Raw genomic sequence first — 27,269 nt, 5'->3', positions numbered from 1 at the left:
GTATTTGGGTTTATTTCTGGGTTCTCTATTATATTGTGTTGATCTTTCTGCCTATTTTTATACCAGTAACATGCTGTTTTGGTGACTATAGCCTTGCAGTATAGTTTGAAGTTGGGTACTGTGGTGCTTCCAGATTTGTTATCTTTCTTTCTTTCTTTCTCTCTCTCTTTCTTTCTTTCTTTCTTCCTTTCTTTTCTTTCTTTTTTTTTGAGACAGAGTTTCTCTGTTGTTACCCAGGCTGGAGTGCAATGGCATGATCTCAGCTCACCACAACCTCCGCCTCCTGGGTTCAAGCAATTCTCCTGCCTCAGCCTCCCGAGTAGCTGGGACTACAGGTGCGCACCACCATGCCCAGCTAATTTTTGTATTTTCAATAGAGACGGGGCTTCGCCTCAGATTTGTTCTTTTTTGCTTAGTCTTGCTTTGGCTATGTGGGCTCTTTTTTGGTTCCATGTGAATTTTAGGATTTTTTTCTAGTTCTGTGAAAAATGATGGTGGTATTTTGATGGGAATTGCATCAAATTTATAGATTGCTTTTGTCAGTATGGCCATTTTCACAATGTTGATTCTACCCATTTATGAGCATGGAATGTGTTTCCATTTGTTTGTGTCATCTATAATTTCTTTGAGCAATGTTTGTAGTTTTCCTTGTAGAGGTCTTTCACCTCCTAGAGATATTTCTAAGTTTGGTTTCTTTCTTGGGTTGGTTTGTTTGTTTGTTTTTTGCAGCTGTTGTAAAAGGGGCTGAGTTCTTGATTTGATTCTCAGCTTGGTTGCTGTTGGTATATAGCAGGACTAATGATTTGTGTACATTGACTTTGTACCCTGAAACTTTACTGAATTCATTTATCAGATATAGGAGATTTTCGGATGAGTCTTCAGGGTTTTCTTGGTATACAGTTGCATCACTGTCAACAGTGACAGTTTGACTTCCTGTTTCCGATTTGGATGCCCTTTCTTTCTTTCCCTTGTCTGATTGCTCTGGCTGGGACTTCTAGTACTATGTTGAATAGAAATGGTGAAAGTGAGCATCCCTGTTGTCTTGTTCCAGTTCTCAGGCGGAATGCTTTCAACTTTTTCCTGTTCAGTATATTGTTGGCTCTGGGTTTATCATAGATGGCTTTTATTACCTTATGATACATCCCTTCTATGCCGATTTTTTGAGGGTTTTAATTATAAAGCAGTGCTGGATTTTGTCAAATGCTTTTTCTGCATCTCTTGAGATGATCATGGGATTTTTGTTTTTAATCCTGTTTACCTGGTGTATCACATTTATGGATTTGGGTATGTTAAACCATCTCTACATCCCTAGTATGAAACCCACTTGATCATGGTGGATTATCTTTTTGATATGCTATTGGATTTGGTTAGCTAGTATTTTGTTGAGGATTTTTGCATCTATGTTCATGAGAGATATTGGCCTGTAGTTTTATTTTGTTATGTTTTTCCTGGTTTTGATATTAATGTGATACTGGTTTTAAGGAATGCTTTAGGGTGGATTCCCTCTTTATCTTTTGGAATATATTTGAATAGGATGGGTACTATTTCTTCTTTGAATGTCTGATAGAATTCAGCTGCAGGTTGATTTTTCATTAGTGTAAAGCACCAGATCTATAAGATGATTTCCAGTGACAAATATTCTTGTCAAAATTAATGACAAACTCATTCAAACATAGACAGTAAAGAAGAAATGTTAATTGTCTCTTTGATCACCAAAGATGTGGACTTGTATTACTCTTTCCTCTGCAACAAACAAAGAAAATTCCATAGCAATGAGCTTGGAACTGTTTGCACATTGTGAAATGTCAGCACCCTGATGCGCCTTAACGATTTGATAATCCAGTTTTTCATTTTGGAAAAGAGGAATCAAATACCTGTAGAGAGTTTTGTTAAGGTCACACCAAGACTTAGGGCATGGGGCAAGGTTCTTGTCTCCTGATTCCTGGTCCTGTGCTCTTTGACTAAACCTCCATCTCCATGGCCATGTTCACTTAAAAGGGGAAATTCACAGAATGTTCCAGATGAGACCAAAGATAAGGAACCCTATCCCTGTAAAAATCTGTTACATAGCAAGTCTCCATGGATGATAACAATGACAGGTTCCTGTCACATCTGTCTCTGTGACAATTTAAAGCATAATCATAGTAAGAGATAGAAAATACACTTCAGTTAGTTCATCTGCATACTTATTCTTAAAAATGACATGTATAATATTCACAGATCTGAAGTATTTCTCACTTTCAAAACTTTGTGGCACACATGAATGTCCTCAAATCTATGTTACTTGCCCATGCCTGAGTGAAAGTGACACTGGGCTTTGGGGAAAGTAAGACTTCATGTGGAAAAGTTACAATCTTTATGCCAAATGTAACTGGAAGTTGATGCAGTGCTAACTACGTTTCCAAATTTGATTTTATACCTAGGATGACTCTAAGGTCAGCTCTTGAGTGACAACAGGACAACAGCTTCTATTAGGGATGTATTCTAATTTTAATCACTGGCTGCTTCGTATTTATTGGTCACCAACAAGGAATTCTGTCTTGTTCCTTTAGTCCGCTGCTGTTTCAGGATGGTCTAGTGTGTTGCAAACTCTGGGCTAGGTTCAGAGCAGGTGTTCATGAATATTGTGTGGCACGGGCTTAAGTTGCCCTATCAGGGGTCTAAAGTTAGCTCATTACTCCCTTCATAATCCAGCTGGGTTGTCCTGAAGAGTTGCTGCTTTACGCCTCTAACAAATCAAACTTGGAAGAGAGTTGCTTATTTGTTTGTGAGTGTATTTCTCAGTGACAGCTGTTCTTATAAGGCCTTGGGAGCTGCTATTAATTTTGAGTAGTCAGAAATGCTTCCATCTAGTCAGATGTGAGAATTATGGGAGCCTTTTGATGAGTTTTTATTATTTGCATTTCTCAAAAGCTGAAATGGCTTAAATTTACAGCCACAAACCTGCAGGGTGCGGACGTTTCAAAAGCTGCTAGTTACCATGTAGGTGCATTTACTTGCGAAAAACAGGTTATAGCAGATTTGACCAATTAGAGTGCTTTATTGAATTTTTTATTTCAATCTTTAAAAATTAGGTACAAATTGGTTAGCCAAATATCGCAGGAGTAAAGAAAATGACTCATAAATGAAGAATGACAACAAAGTACACTTTTATCAGGTGTTAACAGAGTGCTATATTTTCCTTTTATTAATAAAGACTCCACAACTTTATTAGTTCTCAATTTTCTTTCAGTGATTTATAACCCAGTTTTAGCTGCTCAGTTGTTAAAAATCATAAAAGCTAGGCAAGTCTTTTTATTACCCGTTTTAATTTCTTTTCTTTATTTCAGGGCTGCCATTATTTATAACCAAAGTAAGAGCGACGCCATTTATTAAAATGGCTTATGCTGTCTGTCACCGCCACGACCACCTGCACTTAATACAGGGTCTGGCTTAACTAAAATGTGAACTTTGCCAGGAGAAAAGGCTTTCAATAAAAGGAAACTTTTCCATTACATTTAATTTGTCTTCTTGATGGCAGCAGACTGGCTGACCTATCTTATTATAATGTAATAAACACTGAAGTCAGGATTTGAGCCTGATGACTCTTAGAAGAAAATTGGGCTGTGTCAGTTCACTGGGAATCAGAAAGAGAAAAATCAACCTATAGATGAAAATTTCACTCTGAGATCATTAAGAAATATTACACTCTCAGCAGAGAATGCTGACTCTATTTCTAATATGTCTATATGCATACATATACATATAGCTAGCTAACTTGCTAGATGGATGATACTCAATGCTTTCATAATTCCCAACTCTGGAATTCACAAATAATTATAAAGTAATTTATAATATAACATGGTTTATAATGTTTAAGCAAACACTAATTGTCTTAGCTGTTTTGAAAATTCTTCATATTTTTCAACCAAAAATTTAGAGGCTTATTGGTTGAACATCCAAAATAAAGCTGATTACTTGGGTTTTTAGACTTCACAAGAACTGAAAAAGGGAAAGACAAATTTAATTGGAAATTAGTAGGCCTCAAATTATTGATTTCATTTTCTAATGGCTTTTATTTCAGTCTTTTGTCTTTAGAATATATTTTACTTACTCAATTGCAAAACAAGCTTACCATTATGCTTTTCTTAGGCCTAAGAAATATGCTATTTTAATCCTCATTTGTTTGTTTCTTGTGTGTTACTCTTCATAACCAAATTTTATAATGAGACAAAGTAGGCCATCGGGCTGTTGTTAAACTCTCCTTCAGCATTCTCTAGGCCTATCATATCTGTCACAAATATCCAATTCATTTGACCTCAGTCATCATTTTTAACTTTAATACACAGTTTTCCCGTAAGAGCTCAAATATCTTTGCATCATTCCCCACTCCTGCTGTAAGGATAATAGCTCTGACAGGAAAAGATGCCATTATAAGGGTTTTCTCATGAATACTGCATTTCTGTTTGTGTCTGTTCTTTTTCTGTTCTATAACCTCTTGAAAAGTAATATGTCTCATTATTGTATCGGGCTCCATTTTCCTTCTGCACATCTGAGCCTTACTTCAAATTAGAGTACTGTGAAGATTTTACAGGAAGTAAGATGCCTTCCTCAAAAGCAGTATAGCCAAGAAATAGGTAAAATATCTCCACAGTATCTAAAGTGTAACTTCTAACTCTGCGTAGAGAGATTTTAATCATCAGCACCTGAGTTATAGAATTTCAGAACTGAAATGAAACTTAAATATCTTGGTTCAATTCCTCCACTTTCACAGTGATGAAACTAGGAACTAGAGAAGTTTTTATACATTGCCCAAGATTATACAACCAGCTATTTGCTGAGCTGAGATTTGAAATCCAATTGCCCCAAATCTTAGGTTATTAAAAGAAAAAGACATATGGTGTTAACTCTTCCATTAAATTTGTAAAAAAAAAATCACTTTTTACTGTTTCTACAAAAATGATGCATGTCCATTTATAAAAATTTTACATAATATGAGGAACTATAAGAAAAAAAGTAACAGATTACCCCAAAATGATTCCATAAATACAATTACTGTTACCATTTAATGAAAGTTAAGTGTCTAAATGAATAGGTGCAGATAAAAGGATAGAGATGTAGACTGAAATTTAAAAAAGAAATTAAAATCATAGAGAGAAAAATAAGGGAAAAAAGTGAAATAACTTTAAGACATTGTGCTTATTCTACATATGCTATTTTTAAGTACAAACATTAAATTTAATTTTACTTGAATTGAACGAAATTGAAAATGAAAACTGAAGAAATTGTTGAACTTCAAATTAAATTTTCTTCACCACACGATATACTGTCTCTAAAATATATGTGACTTTAAGACTGTTTTAAAAATTGAAACGTTAAGGTCACTAGTTTTCAAATGATGTGTTTCCATTTTATAAGTTACCAATGGACTCTTCCAACAGAGATAAAATTAACTTTATTTTCTCCCACCTTCCAATTTTTTTAAGTTATATCCTGAGATCTTTACATTGTGCTATCTTGTGGTTAGATATTTTTGGTCATCCAGCATGTTTTTGAAAGATGCACCTTGATGTGTTTTGTCCAAGTTCTTATTTGCTTGAGAATGTGTATTTGTGGCCTGTACACTTGAAAGGCCCTTTGGTTAGATATACATTTTTGGGGTCACCTTTCTTTTATTACATTTTATTTTGTGCTGTTATTTTCTCAGCTCTGTGTGTTACATCCTAATCTGTTTTTAACTGTGTATGTTCTGCGCTTGTTTCTTCTACTGGGCCTTTCATTCCAATCATGTTTTTGTTTCTTCCATTTCTTTCTTAAGTCCTGGTGGCTCACATTGTGTGTGTGTGTGTGTGTGTGTGTGTGTGTGTGTGTGTGTGTGTGTGTGTGTGTATAAGAAAGGAGCGTTCAGAGGCATTGATTTTTTTTCAGGTTTTTTTTTTTTCAGTTTAGAATAGCTTTAGACAGTGTTTTTGCCTTTTAACTTACCTTGTAATATTTTGTTGAAAGCTAGACCTGATATATTGGGTAAAAGGAATTGAGGTAGATTGATTTTTAGTTTGAGGTTTTATATTTATCTGGCTAAGATATAGGCTGGGTTTATTGGTTGATGTAGATGTGGTGTCCGAGGCTAGAATTGCCTCTAGTGCCCTTGCTTTTGTATGCCATTGTCTTTGGGCTTTCCTGGAGTCTTTTAAAATAGAATCTGAGTCTTGCAATTCTTTTAGCTGTAATCCCCTGTTCTACAGCAGCCCTATGATGTGACGGTCAGGTATGGTGGGAGAAAGGCTTCTATGATCCCAGGGTAGTTTTCAGTCTTTTCCTGAGCCTGTGGTGAGTGTTTGACTTAGTCCCGGTCAGTTAGGTTCCGGTAAAACTCCTTCTCTTGAGAGCAAGCCTTGTGAAGGAGAACAGAGAGCTCTGGGAGTATTTAAAAATGGTTACTTTTTCTTTCCCCCACTTGATGCCCCAACATGACAATGAGAACACATCATTTGAAAACTAGAACCCAACTTCACAGTGAGAACCTGGTGGGACTCCTGGAGGTAAAACTCTCAAAAGTGTGGAGACCTCCCTCAAGACTGGCCCCACTCAGAGATTTTAACACCCATACTAGTGTATATTTGAGCCTCCAGCAATTCTGGAATTACTGTTTATGCTGTTTCTACCAATACTGGCTCCAGCAGCAGGCTTCAGTGCCAGGGTGGGTTATGATTCTCTGTGTCCACCTGTCTGTCTCTGCAATCTGAGGACAGTGGTTTGCCCTGTGATCTCACTTCTCCACTGGATCTAAGAGTTGTTGCTCTTCATTTTTTTTTTCAACTTTTTTCTTGTCATGAGGATGGGAGTGACTTTTCAGCTCCTCGTGTGTAAGTTCAGAAAGAAGAAGTCCTATTTTAGAATAGTTTTAGATTTATAGAAAAAAACTCTGGATATAGTACAGAGTTCTCACATATCATACTCAGTTTCCCCTCATATTACCATCTTCCATTAGCATAGTATGTTTGTCGTAACTAGTGAACCAATACTGTACATCATTATTAACTAATGTCTATACTTTACAGATATTTTCTTAGTTTTTACCTAATGGCCTTTTTCTGTTCCAGGATCCCACCCAAGACACCCTATTTTATTTAGTCATTATGTCTCCTTAGGCCCCTCTTCACTGTGTCAGTTTCTTATACTTGCCTTGTTTTCAGTGACCTTGACACTCTTGAGTAAGCGTTATTCATTTTTGGGAGGGAGACCACAAAGGTAAAAATGCCATTTTTACCATATCATATCAAGGATGTACACTATCAGTGTGACTTACCACTGTTGATACTTGATCACCTGGCTCAAGTGTCTCCACTGTAAAGTTACTTGTTTTCCTTCCTTTCCATGCAATATTATTTGGAAGGAAGTCACTATGCATAGCACACATTTCAGGAGTGGGGAGATAATGGGCTACTTTATTGAGGGTGAAGCATCTACATAAATTATTTGGAATTATTCTGAAATGATAATTGAGTTACCCATTTATTTATTCTCATTCTATTTTGGGTTATCCACCAATACTTTATTTTTCAAAGTGAATCTGAGTCCCCCATTTATTTATTTATTCAATTTTTCTATTTGGGTTATCCACCAATACTTCTTCCTTTTCGTTTTTTTTTTTCAAATTGTCTCAGCTTCGGCCACTGGGAGTTCTTTCCCTCGATGCCTGAGCTCCTTTGAGACACCACTTCTTGCGCTTTTGTCTTGAGCATGCCCGTGCTTTCTGGCACCACAGGCTGCTTCAGGCTTATCGTGTATATTCCCTGGAATTAGCCGTTTCTCCAAGAGCTGGCTCGCTTTTCTTCCTCTTTTTCGCCCTTATTTTCTCTTATTTCAACCTTTGTATCATTTACTTCTTTGGGCTCTATTTAGAGATGGATTTTCTGGTTCCCACGTGACTATTAACAATTCTCTGAATTCCTCCCCCGGTAGCTTTGGCTGATCCAACCTATGGTGTATCCTCTGGATCTGCCTTTGCCTGTGATTCATTTAATGTCAACTCACCTCACCCTTTGTACACATAGTTTCAGTTTTGGTTCCTTCTAATTATTTCTCATGTTTAAGGGAAGTGGAAGTGGACTAATTGTTGTGGAACACACTAGTGCTTTGTGGGAGCAAGGAGGGGCAGATGCTGGGGAGAAAGAGGGCAGCTATGATACACACAGACCACTTAGAATTGTCCTGAAACTGTTTCACCAACTTTTTCCTTCACTTTGAGACACATCTTCTCTTGCTGTCTGGTTCAATGGGGGCTGCGGAGTTGCTGGCTGTGGACAATAAAGCCAAACACTTGCTCTCTGACTTTTGCTGTCTCTGTTACTGGAGACGGGCTTCCTTGGCCTCCTCCTCTTACAGCCCCTGCTCACCTTCCTCCTTGAGCGGAATTACATCGTGATCTTTTTCTCATTCTCATATTTAGTCTCTTTAATCCCAGCATGGGCGGAATGCAGGTGGGGGTGAGGGTGACTCTGGGCTGCCCTTGCCTCCGGTCATCTCCATGGTGGTCCCCTGGATGCTGCTGCCTGACCAACAGTTTGAGTTGTGGTGGTTTCCCAGTTCAGGGACAGTGTTTGTGGTGGTTGTGCTGCTTTTGAAGAAGGTGAGAGGAGCAAATCAAGTCTTTGCTCCACCATCTTTAACCGGAATGGTTTTATCAGTTTTTATCATTTGCAGAAAGATTATTTTTGGTACAGTCACACTTTTCAATATGAGACTCTGTCCAGAAACGTTATAAGGGGAAATGATGGTGCTTGTTCTTTATGAAATCTAACAGAAAGAAATAATTTTTTTTCCTCCATTACTGAATCCCAAGTATCTTGAAAATTTTTATGTAATTCAGAAATACTTACCTGAGACTTTTAAAATGTAGTTGTTGTGAGGAATATATAGAACTTCAGGAACTTCACTTTTCTTGAAATATATAGGACACCGTATTTCCTTTGTCAGAGTCTACAGAGGAAATTGAAGAGGAGTCTCTCCACCTACAGATTGTCATTCACTGTTCCTGATGGTACTTCTCAGGAAAATCAAAACTGGAATATCTGTCCTATTAGAAAAATGAGGCAATGAAAATGAAAATGTGTAATGAAGTGCTTGAGAGGGAATGAAAATATTTAGATATTTCTGATTTCATTTTAAACATTTTACTTAACATGAAAGCCAAACAGCAGATGCTGGTCTATGTGGGACGGGGTAGAGAGATCAGGGACAATTCAGAATTGCCTCCTTTCTGAACCTCTCTTGTATTCGTAACTTGGCGGAAGTGTTACATTTCAGAAAACAGCACTTTCAGCAAAATGGAAAAGGTGTCTTGGGTTTTGGTTTGTTTTCTTTGGTCTTCCAAGCACAATTATTTGTCCTGACCAGTGACTCTTTTGATCTTGGTAAATTGTTCACTTTTGAAAACTATTTAGGCAGTTTAAATCATTTACGTTTCAGAAATGAAACCTACAGAGAATTGCTTTTGTTGATCTACTTTGAAATAAATGATGTAGTAGCTTTGTTTTTGTAAAGAGAAAAAAGTCCAGGCCTCTTCTGTACTCTGGGCATCTAACCTGTGGTAAGGGGTTTTGCTATATTTTTAGTTTAGAAATGAAGTGGTAATTCCTGCCCTTGCTCTCCGTCTTCATCCCAGTCACTCAGCAGGTCAGCATCGGGGCCCTCATTTTTCAGGGACTCCTTTATTTGCACTGAGGAAGCCAATCCAAGTAAAAATGATACTCTTTTTTTTCTTTTTAGAAGATGGACTTAGGAATCTAACTTTATCTTCTATGTCAGCTATTATTGTTCCCAAAATGACTTCTTGTGCCACCTGCCCTGCTAGCCCAACTCTTTTGCTATTTTAATGTAGTATGCTTTAAAATATAAGATCCTTCTAGTTTTTGCTTTACTTTTGAGTGCCTTAAGAAAAATATTCTTTTGAAATAGATTGGCTTAGATATAGCTGATCAGCAACCATCAAATAGAGATGCTGTCACTTGGCAGATAATGCAGCTGATGGAAAATGAAGCGACCCTAGCAGTCACTTAAGTGTCAACGTTTTATGCAGGATTGAGCTAGAGGAAATTGCTGATGTTCAACAGTTTTTAACTTACAGAATTGGCAGTTTCATCTTGTTCAACCTGAGCTTATAGATTGCAAGGCCTAAACGGCACTGTTAAGATTCTCTAAAGAGGAGACATGGAGGCGGTTTCCACTGTATCAGCGGGAAGGGACTCGCTCATGTTGCAGTTGAAGCTGTTTCTGATGTAAATGTCATGATTTTAATGGGGCATGTTTTTCCTGTACTTTACATCATAGCCTTGGCTTTCTGCTTTGGCTTGTTTGTATCCCGGCGCCACCTATAGGACCTGGGCCCATTAGCTCACATTTCTATCTTGAGCCACATTGGAACTTGTGCACCTGTTCCTTTTCTCCATCCTACCCATACTTCATTGTAAGGATAGCCACTATTATTCTTAGTTTTTACATGGAGAGGGGTAAGATGATCGTTGCTAACTAATTTTGTATCCTGGAATGGACTTCTGGGGAGCTCCAGCCCCACCCTGCTTCCTGCCATTCCCCACTGCTTTACTGACCGTGGGCTGGGGTTCAGGTCCTCGGCAGGGTCCCGCTGACAACTCTTATTAGAACTGTTGATCCCTGCCTTGGAGCGGCATGTTTATGTTTCTGGCTACATACACCTGGGAGGAATTACTCTTTCATCTTTGCCCTAGAGCCCCAAAGACTTTGTGACAGTGTCTTTCATGCACTGCAGATGCCCTTTACCCAGAATTATCCTCAGAGGCCTGGAGTTGGTACTGACTTTGCCCCCATGACTGCGAGCCTTTCCAAGTCACTTAGCCCCTGGTCTGGATGTCTTTAACTCTGAGTCAGACAATTGAATATCATGCTTCTGTGATTATAGGCCTGAAATTCACTTGAAATTGGCCTTTTCCTCCTAAAATATGAACAACAGTGTTGCACATAATTTATACATAGTTATACATGGACAGAATATTAATAGCACAGAATGCTTGCCTCCCTCTGGGTCTGGAGAGGGAATGCCACTGTTGACTAGGAGGAGATGTGAATGCTTGACGTCCCTGCTTCTACTGCCTAAGTCCTTTTATTGCGTGATTTCTGATTGAGCTGTTCATGTGACTATAAATTTCCCCTGACAGAAACCACATCACCTTATCAGCCACACAAGAAAACGACAAAACAACCAACTGTGAAAGTATGCTTGCCAAGCATCGGGGGAAGCGGGAGGTGCGTTTGTACCGGAGGAGATGGAGGCTGGAGGGAGCCAGAACATTAGCTCTGCTATACCTGTCTTCTCTGAGCTGCAACGTGGGGGGAGTATGTTTGTGCCAGTGAGACCAGGTTCCGGAAAACCCTTTGTTCCTTGAAACCATGTCACCATGGCTTCCCAGTGGATGCAGAGAGGCCAGAAGGAAATGAGGACATGCCACTTTCTCAGTAATTACCACATCTCTAACAGCTAATAATAGAGCTAAAGTCCATTCAGTAGATCTTCATGGAATCCTGGTGTTTGGTTTCATTTTCTGTTAGTTGTTTTTTTTTTCAGCAGAGAATACTCAGGCTCAGAGAAGCGTAGCTAGTTAGCTGGTTAGTGCTCAAGCCAAGATTCAGACTGGGTCTGTCTTGCCTCAGTGCCCATGGTCTTTTACTTTACCTTGAACTGATTTTAAAGTTGGTTGTCAGCCAACTAAACATTGGCAAGAAACAGAAAGAGGAAATCCATCCGTGGTGTTACCTTCAACCCACTCCATGGTTTCTCTGCTTTGATAGAAAGAACACTGAGGGGAAAGAGACAAGCATCTGCCCAACTTCAATCAACTTATAAGAAAGGCTGTAAAGTATCAAAGACACCTTTAAGAGATGAAAAGGGGGCCGGGCGCGGTGGCTCACGCCTGTAATCTCAGCACTTTGGGAGGCCGAGGCAGGTGGATCACAAGGTCAAGAGATCAAGACCATCCTGGTCAACATGGTGAAACCCTGTCTCTACTAAAAATACAAAAAATGAGCTGAGCATGGTGGTGCATGCCTGTAATCCCAGCTACTCAGGAGGCTGAGGCAGGAGAATTGCCTGAACCCAGGAGGCGGAGGTTGCAAAGAGCCGAGATCGCGCCATTGCACTCCAGCCTGGGTAACGGGAGCGAAACTCCGTCTCAAAAAAAAAAAAGAGATAAAAAGGGAAAATTATTCTTACTAAGGAAAAGCGGACAACTAATTTTAAAATGGACAAAAGAGTTGAACAGACACTTCCTAAAAATGACTAACCAGATGGTCGATGAGCAGGTCAAAAGATGTTTGACGTCATTAGGCATCAAAGAAATGCAAATGTGAGCCACGGTACACATGACCGCATACCCGCCAGCGTTGCTGAGGGCAACCATAGTACCAAGGCTGGTGAAGATCTGGAGCAGCCACATCTCTCAGCCACTTCTGGTAGCATCTCAGTTGATAAAACCATTTTGAAAACCATTTGGTAGTTTCAAATACTGCTGAACACCTGCACACTATATAACCCAACATTTCCAACACTTAAGAGTGTGACCATCAGAAATACGTACATATGTTTGGCCGGGTGCGGTGGCTCACGCCTGTAATCCCAGCACTTTGGGAGGCCAAAGTGAATGGATCATGAGGTCAGGAGTTCAAGACCAGCCTGGCCAAGATGAGGAAACTCCATATCTACTAAAAATACAAAAATCAGCTTGGCATGGTGGCAGGCACCTATAATCTCAGCTACTCAGGAGGCTGAGGCAGAAAATTGCTTGAACCTAGGAGGTAGAGGTTGCAGTGAGCCAAGATCACGCCTCTGCTCTCCAGCCTGGGTTACAGAGCAAGACTCCATCTCAACAAAAAAAAGAAATATGTACATTTGTTCATCAGAAGATCTATAGGGAAGTGTTGATAGCAGCGCAATTTCTAGTAGCCAAAAACCGGAAACTAACGAAAAGCCCAGCAGCAAGATAATGAACACGTACATTATGGAACGTTCACATGGTGCAGTACGTACCGCAGCGAATATCAGCAAACTGTTGCTACACATAGCAACATGGTTGGATTTCACAAACATGATGCTGAACAAAAGGAGGTAGACACAGAAGACTGTGTAGTGTATGACATCTGTTCTTGGCTGTTGTATGTGTATGACATCTGGGAGTTAGCTGGTTAGTGGTCAAGCAGGTACCACTGGAGCAAGTGCAGTTCTTGAGTGTTGTGTGTGTATGACATCTGTTATGTGAAGTTAAGAAGTAGGAAAAACCAAGCAATGCTGTTAGAAGTGTCAGGCCTGCGTTAACTTTTGCAGGGTGAGAGGGAATGCCTGGCAGGGAGCAGGTTCAGCACTGGCAGTGTTGTGTTTCTTGATCCGAGTGCTGGTTACACAGTGTGTTCAGATTTTGAAAATACATCCAGCTCTTCCCTTGTGATATGTGCACTTTTCTCTATGTATATTATACTTTAATATGATGTTTTTAAAGTATTATATATATTCAGATGCTAGTCTTTAATTTTTGACTCCCAGTGTGGCAATATAAATTTAAATCAACGTAGTGATTTGCATAGGCATAAAATTGGAATTTTGTGACATATTGTGCCCTACATTGTGAGAGAAATGCTCATTTTTTCTTGATAATGCTTCATTGGCTTCAATTTGTCTGGTCCCGACAAGTTAAGAAAGGAAGGAAATAGTGAATTCTGCAACTGCAGCAATTATTGCTACTTAGCACTCATTCAGCCAAGCCAATGCTGGCTAGTCAGACTCTCACCAGATTATAGAATCCTGTCTGAAAATCTGTAGTAAAACTTATTATTTATAATTTTTATACCTCCAAGAAGAAAAGCATAAGAAAAATCCTATGAAATGCTAAGATCGGGCAGAAACGAATTCTGAACCTTCACTTTTAGAAAACAAGGTGAAATATGCAAAGAGAAGTCCTCTTTTCACATGGGCAGTCTTCATTCGCAGTGGTAACTGAAAAGGCAATACTGAATATTTAGAGAACCTTAGCAATTGTCTGAAAACAATTTTACAAAATGTTCAGGTGTGTAGGATGAATTTTCAAATTCTTATTTCAACACAAAACTAATTGAATTCTAGCAAAGAAGCGGACTGAGAGAAGAATAAATGTGTGTTTTAAAAAACAAAAAAATATAAACCACCACCTGACACAGAGTCTGATACACCATCTGAGACAGAATGTTGAGAATCAGTTCTGTTCTTCCGTGGAGTTCCCATTGTCCTGTCTTCTCCTTTGAGCATTGGGGAATCTGACCCAAGGTTGATTGATCTGTTAAAGATCACAGAGTTGGTGATAAAGCAAGGCAGGACTCACCATCTTTAAACTTGCAGCCTCTTTCCTTTCACCCCATGGAAGAGATTTTAAATAATAGATTAATAATAGCCCAATAGTTAATAGGTGTGGTATTAATGCATGTCTTTTTAAATGTCTGTTTCAGCTTGCTGCTCTTGAATTTCCTCCAAAGAAACTATTTGGAAATAAGGATGAACGCGTGGTTGCTGAGAGGCGAAGTCGCTTAGAGGTAACAGAATTAAGCCGTTTTTGCTCTGTGTACATAGAAAATGCCATCTAATTGACCAGTAAGAATTGTTTCTGTTAAATACTTTTACATTTGTTCACAAGTGTGAAGGTGCTGCCTCGTTAACACAGGAGATGGCAGCAGTAGATTATGAAGATGTGACATTAGCTTGTTTAAGATACAAGTCCTTATCTTCCTCTGGTCTAGCGGAACATTTTCTTATTTTTAAGAAGATGCATTTATTCTAAGGGTTAGGAAGCAGGATGTGAGTGAGAACTAAATATTCACCGTAGACAGATGGTATGTGATACAGGATGAGAGCACAAAGCTTGCTGTAAAAACTTGGAATTAATTAACTGAAGATTTATAGTATTACATCATTGTTGCTTTTTCAAGAGAGTTGGAAGCAAAAAGACACATACCTATTTTAGTCATGGGTAGGTTTCATTTGACTTATTTTAACTTAATCTCCCAAGCCAGCTACATGTAGAACTCGGGTTTAACACAACTGTCGTTTTTCTGACTGCCTCACTGCCAATGCACATTGTTGACTGCTTTGTCTAGTTTACGTTTCTTTTTTGGGATATAGTTCCTTGTTTGGTTGGAGATGCTAATGAGGCTGAGTCTTTTCGCCAAGGCAGGGACCAATTGTTTTCTTTGAGAATGGTGAAAGCATGATCATGGCTAGTCTTTGCTTGTTGGTCACTCTCTTTCCATTGTGAACCACTGACGCAGACAAGGGACAGAAGTACAAATAGCTGTTGATGACCTAATGTCAGCAGGCTTTCAGGGGGACTCTCAAAGTTCCCCTTGCTACTTCTTTTGTTTTTGTTTTTGTTTTGCTTGAGACAGAGTCTCACTCTGTCACCCAGGCTGGAGTACAATGACACGATCTCAGCTCTCTGCAATCTCCACCTCCCAGGTTCAAGAGATTCTCCTGCCTCGGCCTCCCGAGTAGCTGGGATTTCAGGCGTGCACCACTATGCCCAGCTAATTTTTGTATTTTTAGTAGAGACCAGGTTTCACCATGTTGGCCTGGGTGGTCTCAAACTCCTGACCTCAAGTGATCCTCCCGCCTTGGCCTCCAAAATGCTAGGATCACAAGGGTGAGCCACTGTGCCTGGCCCTTTGCTACTTCTTTAAGAGTAATAATAGTAAGACCTATTGGAAATAAAGTCTAATAGGGAAAGGCCTGAGAGAGCCCTTTCTGGATTGTGAAGTGCTATATAAAAAGTAGGTATTCTCATTCCCGGTGACAGCCAATTAAAATTGGCTTCCCATGACATGCACCTAATGCCAGTGAACAAGGTTTAGGGAAATATCTAGAGGCTGGAGGTTCCCGTGAGGGCAGAAGGAGAGAAGTGGGAGCCAAGGAGAAATTGAAGACTGGGAGGTTGTTGTCTGTGAGAAGCATTTTAGAGTTCTGAGATCTTGAATATAGAACCACTCAGAGAAAAGAGGAGTTTCAGGGTGCAATCATGCTTGGAGGCATTTGAGTTAAACTACGGAGTTATACATCTGAAGAAGTAAATCAACCTAGGAAGGCATGATCCTGATTCCCAACTAAAGAATTTGTCTTCAAGGAAAAGATTATTATTTTCCTCAAGGAAAAGAAAATTTGTCTGCTTGATCAAATTTTCTCAAAGGTTTGATTGTATCATACAAAAAAATTAAAGGTAACCATAGAACTAGGGATGATTTTCTTTACCTAACTCTTCCCTGCCTTCATTAACTAGACCTGCCTTTAATGGAGACATGGAGAATGATGGTTTACAGACTTGTTCTATATGCCAACAGAAAATAGATGGTTGTCATCCCTGGCTACTTAGGGCTCTGGTTCAACTCAACATGGTATGCAGCTGTGCCACGACAGATTGGGCATTTTGTGTGCCATGCATGTGTGAGCACAACACTGGTACCCTTGGTTTTCCATTCCAACTTCCTGAGGTAGAGCAAAGTTCAGGGCACCCTTTGCTAATGCTTTCAGGTGGAACCTATGTTTGTCCTTCTGGCGTAGCTCTTTTATCACTTAATCCTTCTAAACCTTCAGCTGTTAATGAGCGAGTTTTATGTTAATATCTCTGCCTCGGCAAGGATCCCTTCCCTTGGCTGTGACTGCTGGTTATCTATGGCACTGTCCTTTAGAGAACAGCTTCCACACCTTATGGAAATAAGCACTTACTTTTGAAATTTAATGCATTTCACCTAATGTTGACTGTTAAATCTTAGATTATCTTCTTTTCAAGGAGCAAGTATAAGTAACCTTCACTTTACTAGAAAGTTCATCTGAGATTCTCGAGTTAATTCCCTGCAACTATTTTCGTATGAAAATGAACTGTTTCTGAAAAAAGTTCTGAACTTTTTCATTTTCATATGAAAATCAATGTAGTTATTTTCCCTGAACTTCCCATTTAATTCAACAAACATTTATTTCATTCCTTAATACATGCTGGAGACAGTGCTAGGTGTTATACAGAATACAAAAACAAATGATATATTTCCTTTCCTCTAAGTGCATATGTTTAAACTCCTGTTTGAAACTTTACCTAGTGGCATAATATAAATACTTAAACACATATGGATTCCAGTAGGACACATCTGTACTAGCTAATGTGATTTCTGCTTAAAAGAAATTATCTGACCAATTATTTATATTCAGAAATGCAGCTTTCTAAACCTCACCGTGATACAGCTGTATGAAGCATTGTTTTAAGTAGGCATTCAATTGTGTTTTGATCTTTCTTGCTATTAAAATATTTCTAAGATTTGGACCTCATGTTTGAGTTTATCAGCAAACAGTATAAAATGTTTTCACATTAAAGACATAGACACTATTTTGACACTCTCAAGTTATAAAAGTTAAATCTGTTAAAAGATTTATTTTTAAAAATGATGAATAGGAACAGAAATTTCTCACTGTTGTCGGATGTTTTGGAGATTAATTTTTTTTTTTTACCTTGGAGCCAAGACTATTGGTTGTGTGTCTGGTGGTGACAGTGTGGGGGCTGGAAATCGTAACATTTGACCTATTGCACCATTTAAATGCTGGATAAGAATATGATGGCTCTGAGACGGTAAGTAGAGGAGGATAAAGTGGATCATGAGTGCTAATCTTACTGCCAACCTTCTATCTGCTCCACTGATACCTGACCAACTTTGGTTTGTAGCTGGAGCCAGTTTTTCCAGAATCTGACTAATAATTGCTTTATAGCTCGTGCTCAAATGCTCCCCAGAATTTTTGTTCAAAAAAAAAAACTATAGAATTTTTGAAGATTTCTAACATGGGTAGGTCTCCCTAGGCTTCCATCCTGGTCCAGCTCAACCAGTTCAGTGCATGTGGTGGGCAGACTCTGCCCTCAGGCAGTCAGAGGCTTCTGCTAGTAACACTCCCCACATGTGACATGCTTCCCAGGCTCCAGACATTCCTTCCTACCCCTGACAACTGCCTGGGAGACATGTGTTGGCAGATAAAAGCAGCGGAGGTAACAGGAAAAGAACATACCCAGTCTCTGATGTGTTAGTTTGACCAAAAGATGCTTTTTAATGTATTTTCAGTCAGCATAACTGTTGGGTCGAGCCATAAGAAGCTGCCATTGTGTTGTAGACCAGAAATGGTGGCGTATCAGCAATTTCATATGCCTCACATAATGCCTACTTTCTCACATTTACTTGGTGTTTATTAAGGCCAAGCATGAGTGAAAAATGTTTGTGATATCCTGTCATTTACTTCTCACAATGAAATTGTGAGGTGAGTTCTACCATTACCTTCATCTTACAGGTGAAGGCCTATGTCTTGCAGGGGAGAAAGAAGGTCACAAAGGTAGTAAGTTGCAAAGCCACAATTCATACTCAGTTGTCTTTTAGAACAAACCCTTCTTTTGATCAGCATACTCTAAGTTTGGAATGGAGTTGGTTCCTTCTGCAGAGAAATGCCATTGCTGTTGAAAAAAATGTCACCTTCCAGTGTTATCACTACAGTGTTAACTAAGATCCACTAATTATTTATTGTTAAATGCCATTCCAGTTATTCAGCAATTATTGAGCACCTGCTCTGTGCCAAGCAGTGTTCTAGAACTGAAGAAACTGGAACACAGGCCTCTTTCCGCATCTCTTAACGAAGCATCAGCAGGAAGGATGCTTTTTATTTATAATCTTATTTTCTTTAAGGAAAGGTGTTTATTGTGATTGTTGATTTCATAGACTCATTTTATGAGTAATATGAGGTTCTGAATCTTAGTTGCTTATAGCTTTATTTATGAGATGTCACATTGTGCTTGTGTAGATTTAAGAGTATGTCAAATTCATCAAAGTATAAAAAAGGATATGTTACTTGAATTACTGAAGAATATAAGCTTAGAATATCTTTAAAGAAATTTACATACAGATATAAGCACACACATACATAGTATATAAATGTGTATATCCAAATGGATATCAAATTGAGCTCTAATAAATGTGGTATATAGCATTTCTTAATGATGGACCTGAAACATCTCAAGCTGAACCGTATGGTTCTACAATACACTGTTTCTCAAACTGCCGGTAGTGAAGGACCAGTTATTTAATTCCATCACTTATCAGTACTTTTGCACAGTGAATGACAATTACAAAAATAAATGAAAAGGACATACCAAATAGAAGCACAGTTCTTTTCCTTATTATATATGGATTCAACAGACATAAAATTAGTTGAATTGCAGTAGAAGTGTCTGAAACATGGACCACAGTTTGAGTGGCACAGCTTCGGAACATCCATGAAACCTCACCTCTACTTCTTTAAGAGTCCTGTCACTTTTTAACATGTATCAAAAGATATGTTTATGTCTCACATCTTCCCTGCTGTACTCTTCGGTACTTGAGGTTGGCCAAACGGATGTCTAGTTCAATTCCTAGTCTCCCGTTATACTTCACACATTTCACCTTCACTGAATTATCAGAAAATCTGCCCAAATCAGCCCCAAGTTAATGAGCTTTCTGTTTTGTTTTGTTTTTGTTCATTGATGAAAGGCATATTTTGGGTTACTAATTTCAGAGGACATTATTATCTACTTGGAAATATTTCTACTAATCATTTTAACAATCTGTCATTTCAAGGAGTAACTATAATTAATGAAAACAAATGAAATCCTCTAAAACCACAAAACTTTACAGAATAATGCAATCGCCTTTGGAAGTAAGAAGCTGAGATATCCTAGGAAATTTTCTTCAAAACTGCCTAGAAAACTGGAGCAGGCAGCAAACCAAATCTACCTCTTCTGATCCCATTTACATCTCCTTAGCTTGAGCATGAAAATAGATCAAAATAAATGCAATGGTTAGGAGTATGGATTGGAGCAGATCATCCCAGTTTTGAGTACTGATTCTATTACTTTGGAATTATTTAATGTCACTGTTTCAGTTTCCTTCTCTGAAAAATGAAGATAATAATACGATTTTCCTAGAGTTGTACTGAGAATTAAATGTGATTGTATACATAACACAGAAGCTGGTACAAAGAAAAATACTTAACAATGTTGGTTGGTCCCGTGATAATAGTGAAGATTGTGGTGGTAGTGATGGTGATAATGATAAGGACAATGATGAAGCCTTATGGTGCATTTCAGACCTGCTTTAAGAACCAAGGGAGAGCAGAAGAGCAGCACTCCCCAGCAGTCATGAAATGTAACAATAGTAGTATCTCAGTTTGTTACATTTACCTGAAAAAATCCATTTCTGAGACCAGAGACACTAAAATTCTGTGACGATTCTTATTCATGATGATTCCTGGAAGATACTGGAATTTTTACTGTAATACCAGCTTGTCTTTCAGCCTATAAGATTGTAATCTGAAAAATAGAAATGATTTTCTGAAAGATTTAATCATGGCAGAGCTGTTGTCCAAAACGATAAAGATTCGAGGTACAGGATCATTGTGAAAGGAGCACAGTTCCTCCAGATTGACACAGTGGTTACTTACAGCTGGTTAGTTCTCTTGGCATGTCTGCCAGGTGCCTGCAAGACTACCCACTGTGAAGTCCCCAGCTGACCTGTTGTATGCCCTGGGCTTCTGCCTGTGAAAAACATAGGTTAAGTGTCAATGAGTTTCAGCCAAAAAAAAAAATCCCAGGAATACACCTATTTTTAAAGCAATGTTAGATTTATTGATTCACCGCAACAAGAAAGAAGCATGCGAACCACAGGAACCGTGCAAACTTCTCAGTAAGAAGGCATTAAAAGAAGTTATTAAGAATTTGGGCTTATATTAGCTAATTTGGGGAAGAATGCAGGAAAGCAGGGCTTTGCTCTGGATTGGATGCTGGGGGCAGTTCTCTGATTGGGTGTATTAATAATTCTTATCTAGAAAACAAGAAGAACAGAGTGAGGCTTAAAACATGATTGATAAACCAAGATATGGAATCAACCTAAGTGTCCATTAATGGATGAATGACAATATGGTGTATATATGCAATCGAATGTTACTCAGCCTTAAAAAGAATGAAATCCCATTGTTTACAGCAATATGAATGGAACTGGGGGTCATTATGTTAAGTGTAATAAGCCAGGAACAGAAAGAAAAATATTCCATGTTCTCATTCATATATGGAAGCAAAAAACGTGGATCTCATGGGGATATAAAAAGTAGAATAGTGGTTACCAGAGGTGAGAAGGGGGTGAGGATGGGAGAAGAGAAGTTGGTTAATGGGTATGAAAATACAGTTAGAAGGAAGAAGTTCTAGTATTTGATAATGCAGTGGGGCTCTTATAGTTCATTATAACTTATTGTATATTTCAAAATAGCTAGAAGATATGAATTGCAGTGTTCCTAACAGAAAGTGAAGATAAATGAGGTGATGGATATTCCAATTACCCTGACATTAAACATTTTATATAGGTATCAACCATCACATATAGTCCCAAGGTGTATACAACTATAGCATATCAATTAAAAGTATGATTGATGAAAAGCACTATATTAGTCCAGGAAAGGAAGTGTTTGGTTATATTTGATCACAGTGTTCCTGTTTTTGTCTTTGTGTCTTTGATCTGGCATGATTATGGAGTGGTCTTTTTTTAATTTTTAGTTTTTTGCCTTGATCCTGCATGGTCACAGAGTAGCCCTGTCTGGCATTGATATTCTTTGAAATTGTTTATGGTACATGGGAGAACACGGCAGCTTAGCTGTAGGAATGCCAGGACGGTTCCCAACTGCTTTGCTTTTATTTTTCTTTCAGTAAAGGGATGCCCAGAGTTTATAGGCATTGTCCTATCTAATGGGAAACCTGAACTAAGTGAGGAACTGTTTCCAAAATAAAGTCTCAGTAGTTCAAATGACTTAGCTGCCAAATACAGGTATTAGTAACGGCTGTCAGTACTGATACATCACCACCACCACCACCACCTCACAGCCAGGAGTCACCTTTCTGGCTTATGGTGCCTGCAACACGCACTCTAGTTTTTTCTAACTAGAAACAGTTTCTGATTCTACTTTAGTTTTATTTTATTCTCAAACCTCTAATTTTCAATAATAGAATCATTTAGTTTAGATATTTTACAGATGGAGGCTTTTGGTTTCAAAGTAAATATCAAGAGGTAAAAATCCTCAGTATTTCTGAGTTTCCTCAATCATTTACCTATTGGAAAGATATTAGGGAATTCTACATTTAATGTTCTTTTCATCTATTCTCTGCTGATCTCACAAAGCATATAATAATAGAACCATTATCAAACATAGGCGGAGATTAAAGAAATGCTTCGTAGGAAGAACTGTTTTCTTCCTCATTTAGGTTTTTATATTTCCTTGTGGTTATCTGGTTATTTACATTAGCAGGAGCTGTTTTCTGTTATTAGTCCATTACCACTATCACCAGTAGCAAACCATTTTTGAAAGATGTTATGTTCAGTGGCTGTTGGAGTCTTCACGGAAATTGAAATGGAGTCTGGGAGCTTTTCCATGTTGGTGGTTCTTGGAGTCAGAGAAGCTGAAGATGCTGTGGTCCTGAGGCTAAATGCCTGTCAAATCATTTTATACAACAGAAATCTTATGAATATGTGTTAGTGCTTTATGAATACATCAATAAGCAAGAGTCTCCAATTGGAGGGTAAGTGGGAAAATCTCACTTTGGTTTTCATGAGCAGTCATTGGTTTAAGGGGAAGGCAAAATTAAGGCAACTGTTTTCAAGAATAATAACAACTTTCAAACCCAGATGGAAGCCTAGGGGAGAAAAAGGAGGGCCCGCTACACTGTCATCAGACAGTTGTACTCTGCCATTTTTCTCCTTCTCATTCCCCAAGTGACACTCAGTATTGACTCAGGGAGTCAAAACCCGCTGTAAGCAGAAAGTTGTTCTCCATCTTTGGGCTACCAATTTAAACTCTAAGCTGGAAATTGGGATCTTCATTTCTTTATCAATCATGTTTTAAGTCAACCAAAACATCTCAGGGCTTGGAATCCTTCCCTCAGCTCAAATGTCTTCTCCTCAGAGAGGCAGGCCTTCCCTGCCCACCAAGCAGAAGCAGCCTGACCCTAAGGCCATCCACCAGATCTCCCCTGTTATTCGTTGGTCACACCATTAAGCAGTTGTTGGGAAGTTGGTTTTGTTTTGTGAAGTATTTTATGTTTTACGAGAAGCTAAGTTTGTGAAGACAGCAATTCCAGATGCTTCTTTCACCTAGAGCAGTATCAGTATCTGCCCCTTAGAAGGTCCTCAGTAGATATTTGTTCTGTGTCCAGTTAAAGTTGTGTTGAACAGCAAATAGCAGATACTTGCTTCAAAATAAGAGCACATTTGTAAACATGGGTTTGAATGCTTGCTCTACCACATTGCAAAATGGCACTTGGCAAGTTATTTAACCCCTCTCAGCATCATTATTCTCAGCGCAAAACAAGGATAAGAACAACTAATTTTCAGGATTGTTGAGGGGATCAAATGAGAATAATATGTAAAAGGTACCTAATAGAAAACATAGCCTATAATATATCCTCAGTCGATACATGATAAAGGTCAAAGCATACACTATAAAACCATTAGACCTGGTTGTGAATTATTGCTCTGCTACTTAATGACTGAGTAATCTTGGACAAGTTACTTCTGTGTGAATCTGTTTTCTCACCCATGAAACAGAAATAATTTTACTCATCTTACACTGTTGTGAATTCATATAAAATATTGGTCAACATGGTGAAACCCCGTCTCTACTAAAATTACAAAAAAAAATTAGCTGGGCATGGTGGCACGTGCCTGTAATCCCAGCTGCTCAGGAGGCTGAGGCAGGAGAATTGCCTGAACCCAGGAGGCGGAGACTGCGGTGAGCCGAGATGGCGCCATTGCACTCCAGACTGGGTAACAAGAGCGAAACTCTGTCTCAAAAAAAAAAAAAAAATATTTGGATAGATTCCTGACACATAGCAAACACTAGAAATAATTACTTTTTTTAAGTTGTTGCTACTTAGCAGTTTTCTTATAGTGAGTTATAGTATAATTTTACAAGTAAACATTTAAAATCCTAGCTAATGCAATAAGACAGGAAAAAATATATACTGGTTGAAAGTAATATGTAAAACTGTGTTATTCACAGATGACATGATTGTTTATGTAGATAATTTGAAAAAATTAACAAAGAAAAAAACTCCTGGAATCGATACATGGTTATAACGAGGTTGTAGAATACATGGTTAATATATAAACATCAATAGCTGTTCTATATGCCAGCAACAAACACATGAAATTGGAAATTAATAACACAATGCCATTTACTTTAGCTTCCACCAAAACTAAATACTTGTGTATGAATACAATGAAATATGTGCAAGCTCTATATGAGTAAAATTTTAAAATTCTGTAAAAGACATCAAGGATGAACTAACGAACAGGTATTCCATGTTCATGGTTAGGAAGACTCAATACTGTTAAGATATCAGTTCACTGCAAGTTTATCTATAGATTCAACTAAGTCCCAATCAAATTCAGAAGATTGACACTACCAAACTAATACTTAATATAAAGCTGCAATAATCAAGACAGTCTGGTACTGGTGAAAGAACAGACAAATAGGTTGGACACAGTGGCTCACGCCTGTAATCCCAGCACTTTGGGAGGCCGAGGTGGGTGGATCACAAGGTCAGGAGTTCAAGACCAGCCTGGCCAATATGGTGAAACCCCATCTCTACTAAAAATACAAAAATTAGCCAGGCATGGTGGTGGACGCCTGTAATCCCAGCTACTCGAGAGGCTGAGGCAGGAGAATTGCTTGAACCTGGGAGGTGGAGGTTGCAATGAGCCCAGATTGTACCACTGCACTCCAGCCTGGGCAACAGAGTAAGACTCTATCTCGGAAAACGTGGGCAAACATCTGAACAGACATCTCACCAAAGAAGATATACAGATGGCAAATAAGCATATGAAGACAGGCTAAATGACATATGTCATTAGGAAACTGGAAATGAAAACAAGATACCACTATACACCTGATAGAATGGCCAAAAGCTGGAACATAAACAGCACCAAATGCTGGTGGGGATGTGCAGCATCAAGAACTGTCATGATTGCTGGTGTTTGCAAGATTTCGGCGGTTTCTGACAAAACTAAACATATTCTTACCATATGATCCAGCCCTCTCATTCTTTGGTATTGACCCAAAGAAACTGAAAACATGCCCTCTGGAAAATCTGCACTAAATGTTTATAGTAGTGTTAATCATAATTGCCAAAGTGTGGATATAACCAAGATGTCCTTCTGTAGGTCGATGGATAAACTGTGGTACATCCAAACAATAGAATGTTATGAAGCACTAAAAAGAAACAAGCTTTCAAGCCATGAAGAGATTTTGGCAGAACCTTGAATGTATATTGCTAAGTAGAAGAAGACAAGTTGAAAAGATTATATGGTGTATGATTCTAACTATATGGCATTTTGGAAAAGATACAATGATCGAGACAATAAAAGGATCAGTGGTTGCCGGGGATTCGACGGAGGGGAGAGATGAATAGACAGAGATCAAAGTATTTTTAAGGCAGTACAATTACTCTGTATGATATATAATGGCAGTTACATGTCATTATACATTTTTCAAAACCCATAGAAAGTACAAGAGTGGACCCTAATGTAAGTTGTGGACTTTGGGTGACAATGATGCCTCAATGTAGATTCATCAGTTCTAACAAATGTACCACTCTGGTGTGAGATTTTGATAGCACGGGAGGCTGTGCATATTTAGGGGGTCAAGTGGTCATATGGGAAATTACTATACTCCACTCTGTTTTTCTAAGAACCTAAAACTACTCTAAGAAGTAAAATATATTTTTTTAAAGATACATGTTTAAAAATCATCATGTGGTAATTATACATTTATAATCATCCTTTCCTCCTTTTCTCTCTTAATTCCTCTTTCACTTATATCCATCGTCATCCAAGCTCTTATTTTTCCACTGTGCCCTTATTGCAAAGAAAGAGGGAGAGAGAGAAAGAAAGACAGAAAGAAAGGGAGGGAGAGAAAGAAAGAAAGAAAGAGAGAGAAAGGGAAGAGAGGAACAGCATCTGGGTAGATGGACATATGGGTAGATTTTACACTATTAATCATTTTTTCTTGAAAGTATAATGTTAAACTGTTATTAAAAGGACCACATCTTCCAAACAAGTTATGTTTTTCATACGTATTTCCCACTGCTTAGCATATGATAATTTGTATTTTATTAGTAGTGGCTCACTCATTACTCTAAAATTTGAGAATCACTGTTGTATTTTCTACCAAGCACCCTATTCACTTGTTCTTCCCAAACTCGAGTTCAGTGTCTGTCTGTATGAATTAATCATTGCCTTCCCAAGTCTGGAAATTAGACCTAGTGGGATTCCCTTTCCATGTTAAAACATTTGAACACTGATGCCAAGAAGGAAATATGTTGTAATCACATGTAGCCGTTAAGAGGTGAGAGGCCACATGGAACACTGATGTAATCAGACAAAGAATTGTAAAGATCCTTTTCCTCTGTAACTTTTATATACTGTTGCAAATACTTTATCACGCTGATGTTTGGTGGAGGGTCTTCATATTCTTCTATCTTGTAGTAACCTTTGTGATATTCTAAGTGACCTATTACTAGATTTAACTGTTAATACATTTAATTGTTACTATAAATTGTAATAGGTTGCTCCTGCCTCCACCTCGTAACCCTCTACAGTACTGAAACTGAATTCTTCTTAGTTCTGTCAGACAGAAAAGTTGACATAATCTTCTGTTAAGTTAGTGTGCAGAGCCAGAAGTACTTGAGGATGCTAATTTTAATATCAAAAATGTGGTTAGAATTTTTCATGGAAATGAGAGTGTCTTCATTTAAGGACATGGCCAAAATTCTCTTTGGTACGGAGTGACCTTCTGTGTCAATTCTTTGCAACCCTTTCTGGTTCAAAAGAGCAAATTGCCTTTACCTAAGAATGTTGAATGTGTCAATATTAGGTGTTAAATGAGTTCTTAAAATCAAAGAATGCAGCTCTGTTATATTAGCCAACTTCTACCATGCAAAGTGTAATACAACCGTTTCATACTTGCCAGGCCTCATTGGATTCAAGGAAATCTCAGATACTGTGACGTAGAAACTAATGCCCTATGTTTTTTCTTTATTACTTTATTTTTGTGACAATATATAGAAAACTGGAATGAATAATGTAATAAACCCCAATGTACCCTCTCCATCACCCCACTTTCAACATATAATCAGCGTGAGGCCAGT

General features: G+C 38.4%; 1 protein-coding gene across 14 annotated transcripts in view; it reads left to right on the top strand.

Moving 5' to 3' along the window:
• KIF16B (kinesin family member 16B) overlaps positions 1–27,269 on the top strand; it is a 295,534-nt gene that overhangs the window by 241,709 nt on the left and 26,556 nt on the right. For all 14 annotated transcript variants that reach the window (XM_008995790.4, XM_078371414.1, XM_003732816.5 and 11 more), the window contains one exon: positions 14,485–14,568. In XM_008995790.4, coding sequence (XP_008994038.1) covers positions 14,485–14,568 — 84 coding nt within the window. The remainder of the gene's footprint in view (positions 1–14,484; positions 14,569–27,269) is intronic.

The sequence above is a fragment of the Callithrix jacchus genome, chromosome 5 (assembly GCF_049354715.1).
Source record: "Callithrix jacchus isolate 240 chromosome 5, calJac240_pri, whole genome shotgun sequence".
Classification (NCBI taxonomy): domain Eukaryota; kingdom Metazoa; phylum Chordata; class Mammalia; order Primates; family Cebidae; genus Callithrix; species Callithrix jacchus.
The sequence above is the reverse complement of the archived record's forward strand: the minus strand, read 5'-3'. Positions and strand labels throughout refer to the sequence as shown.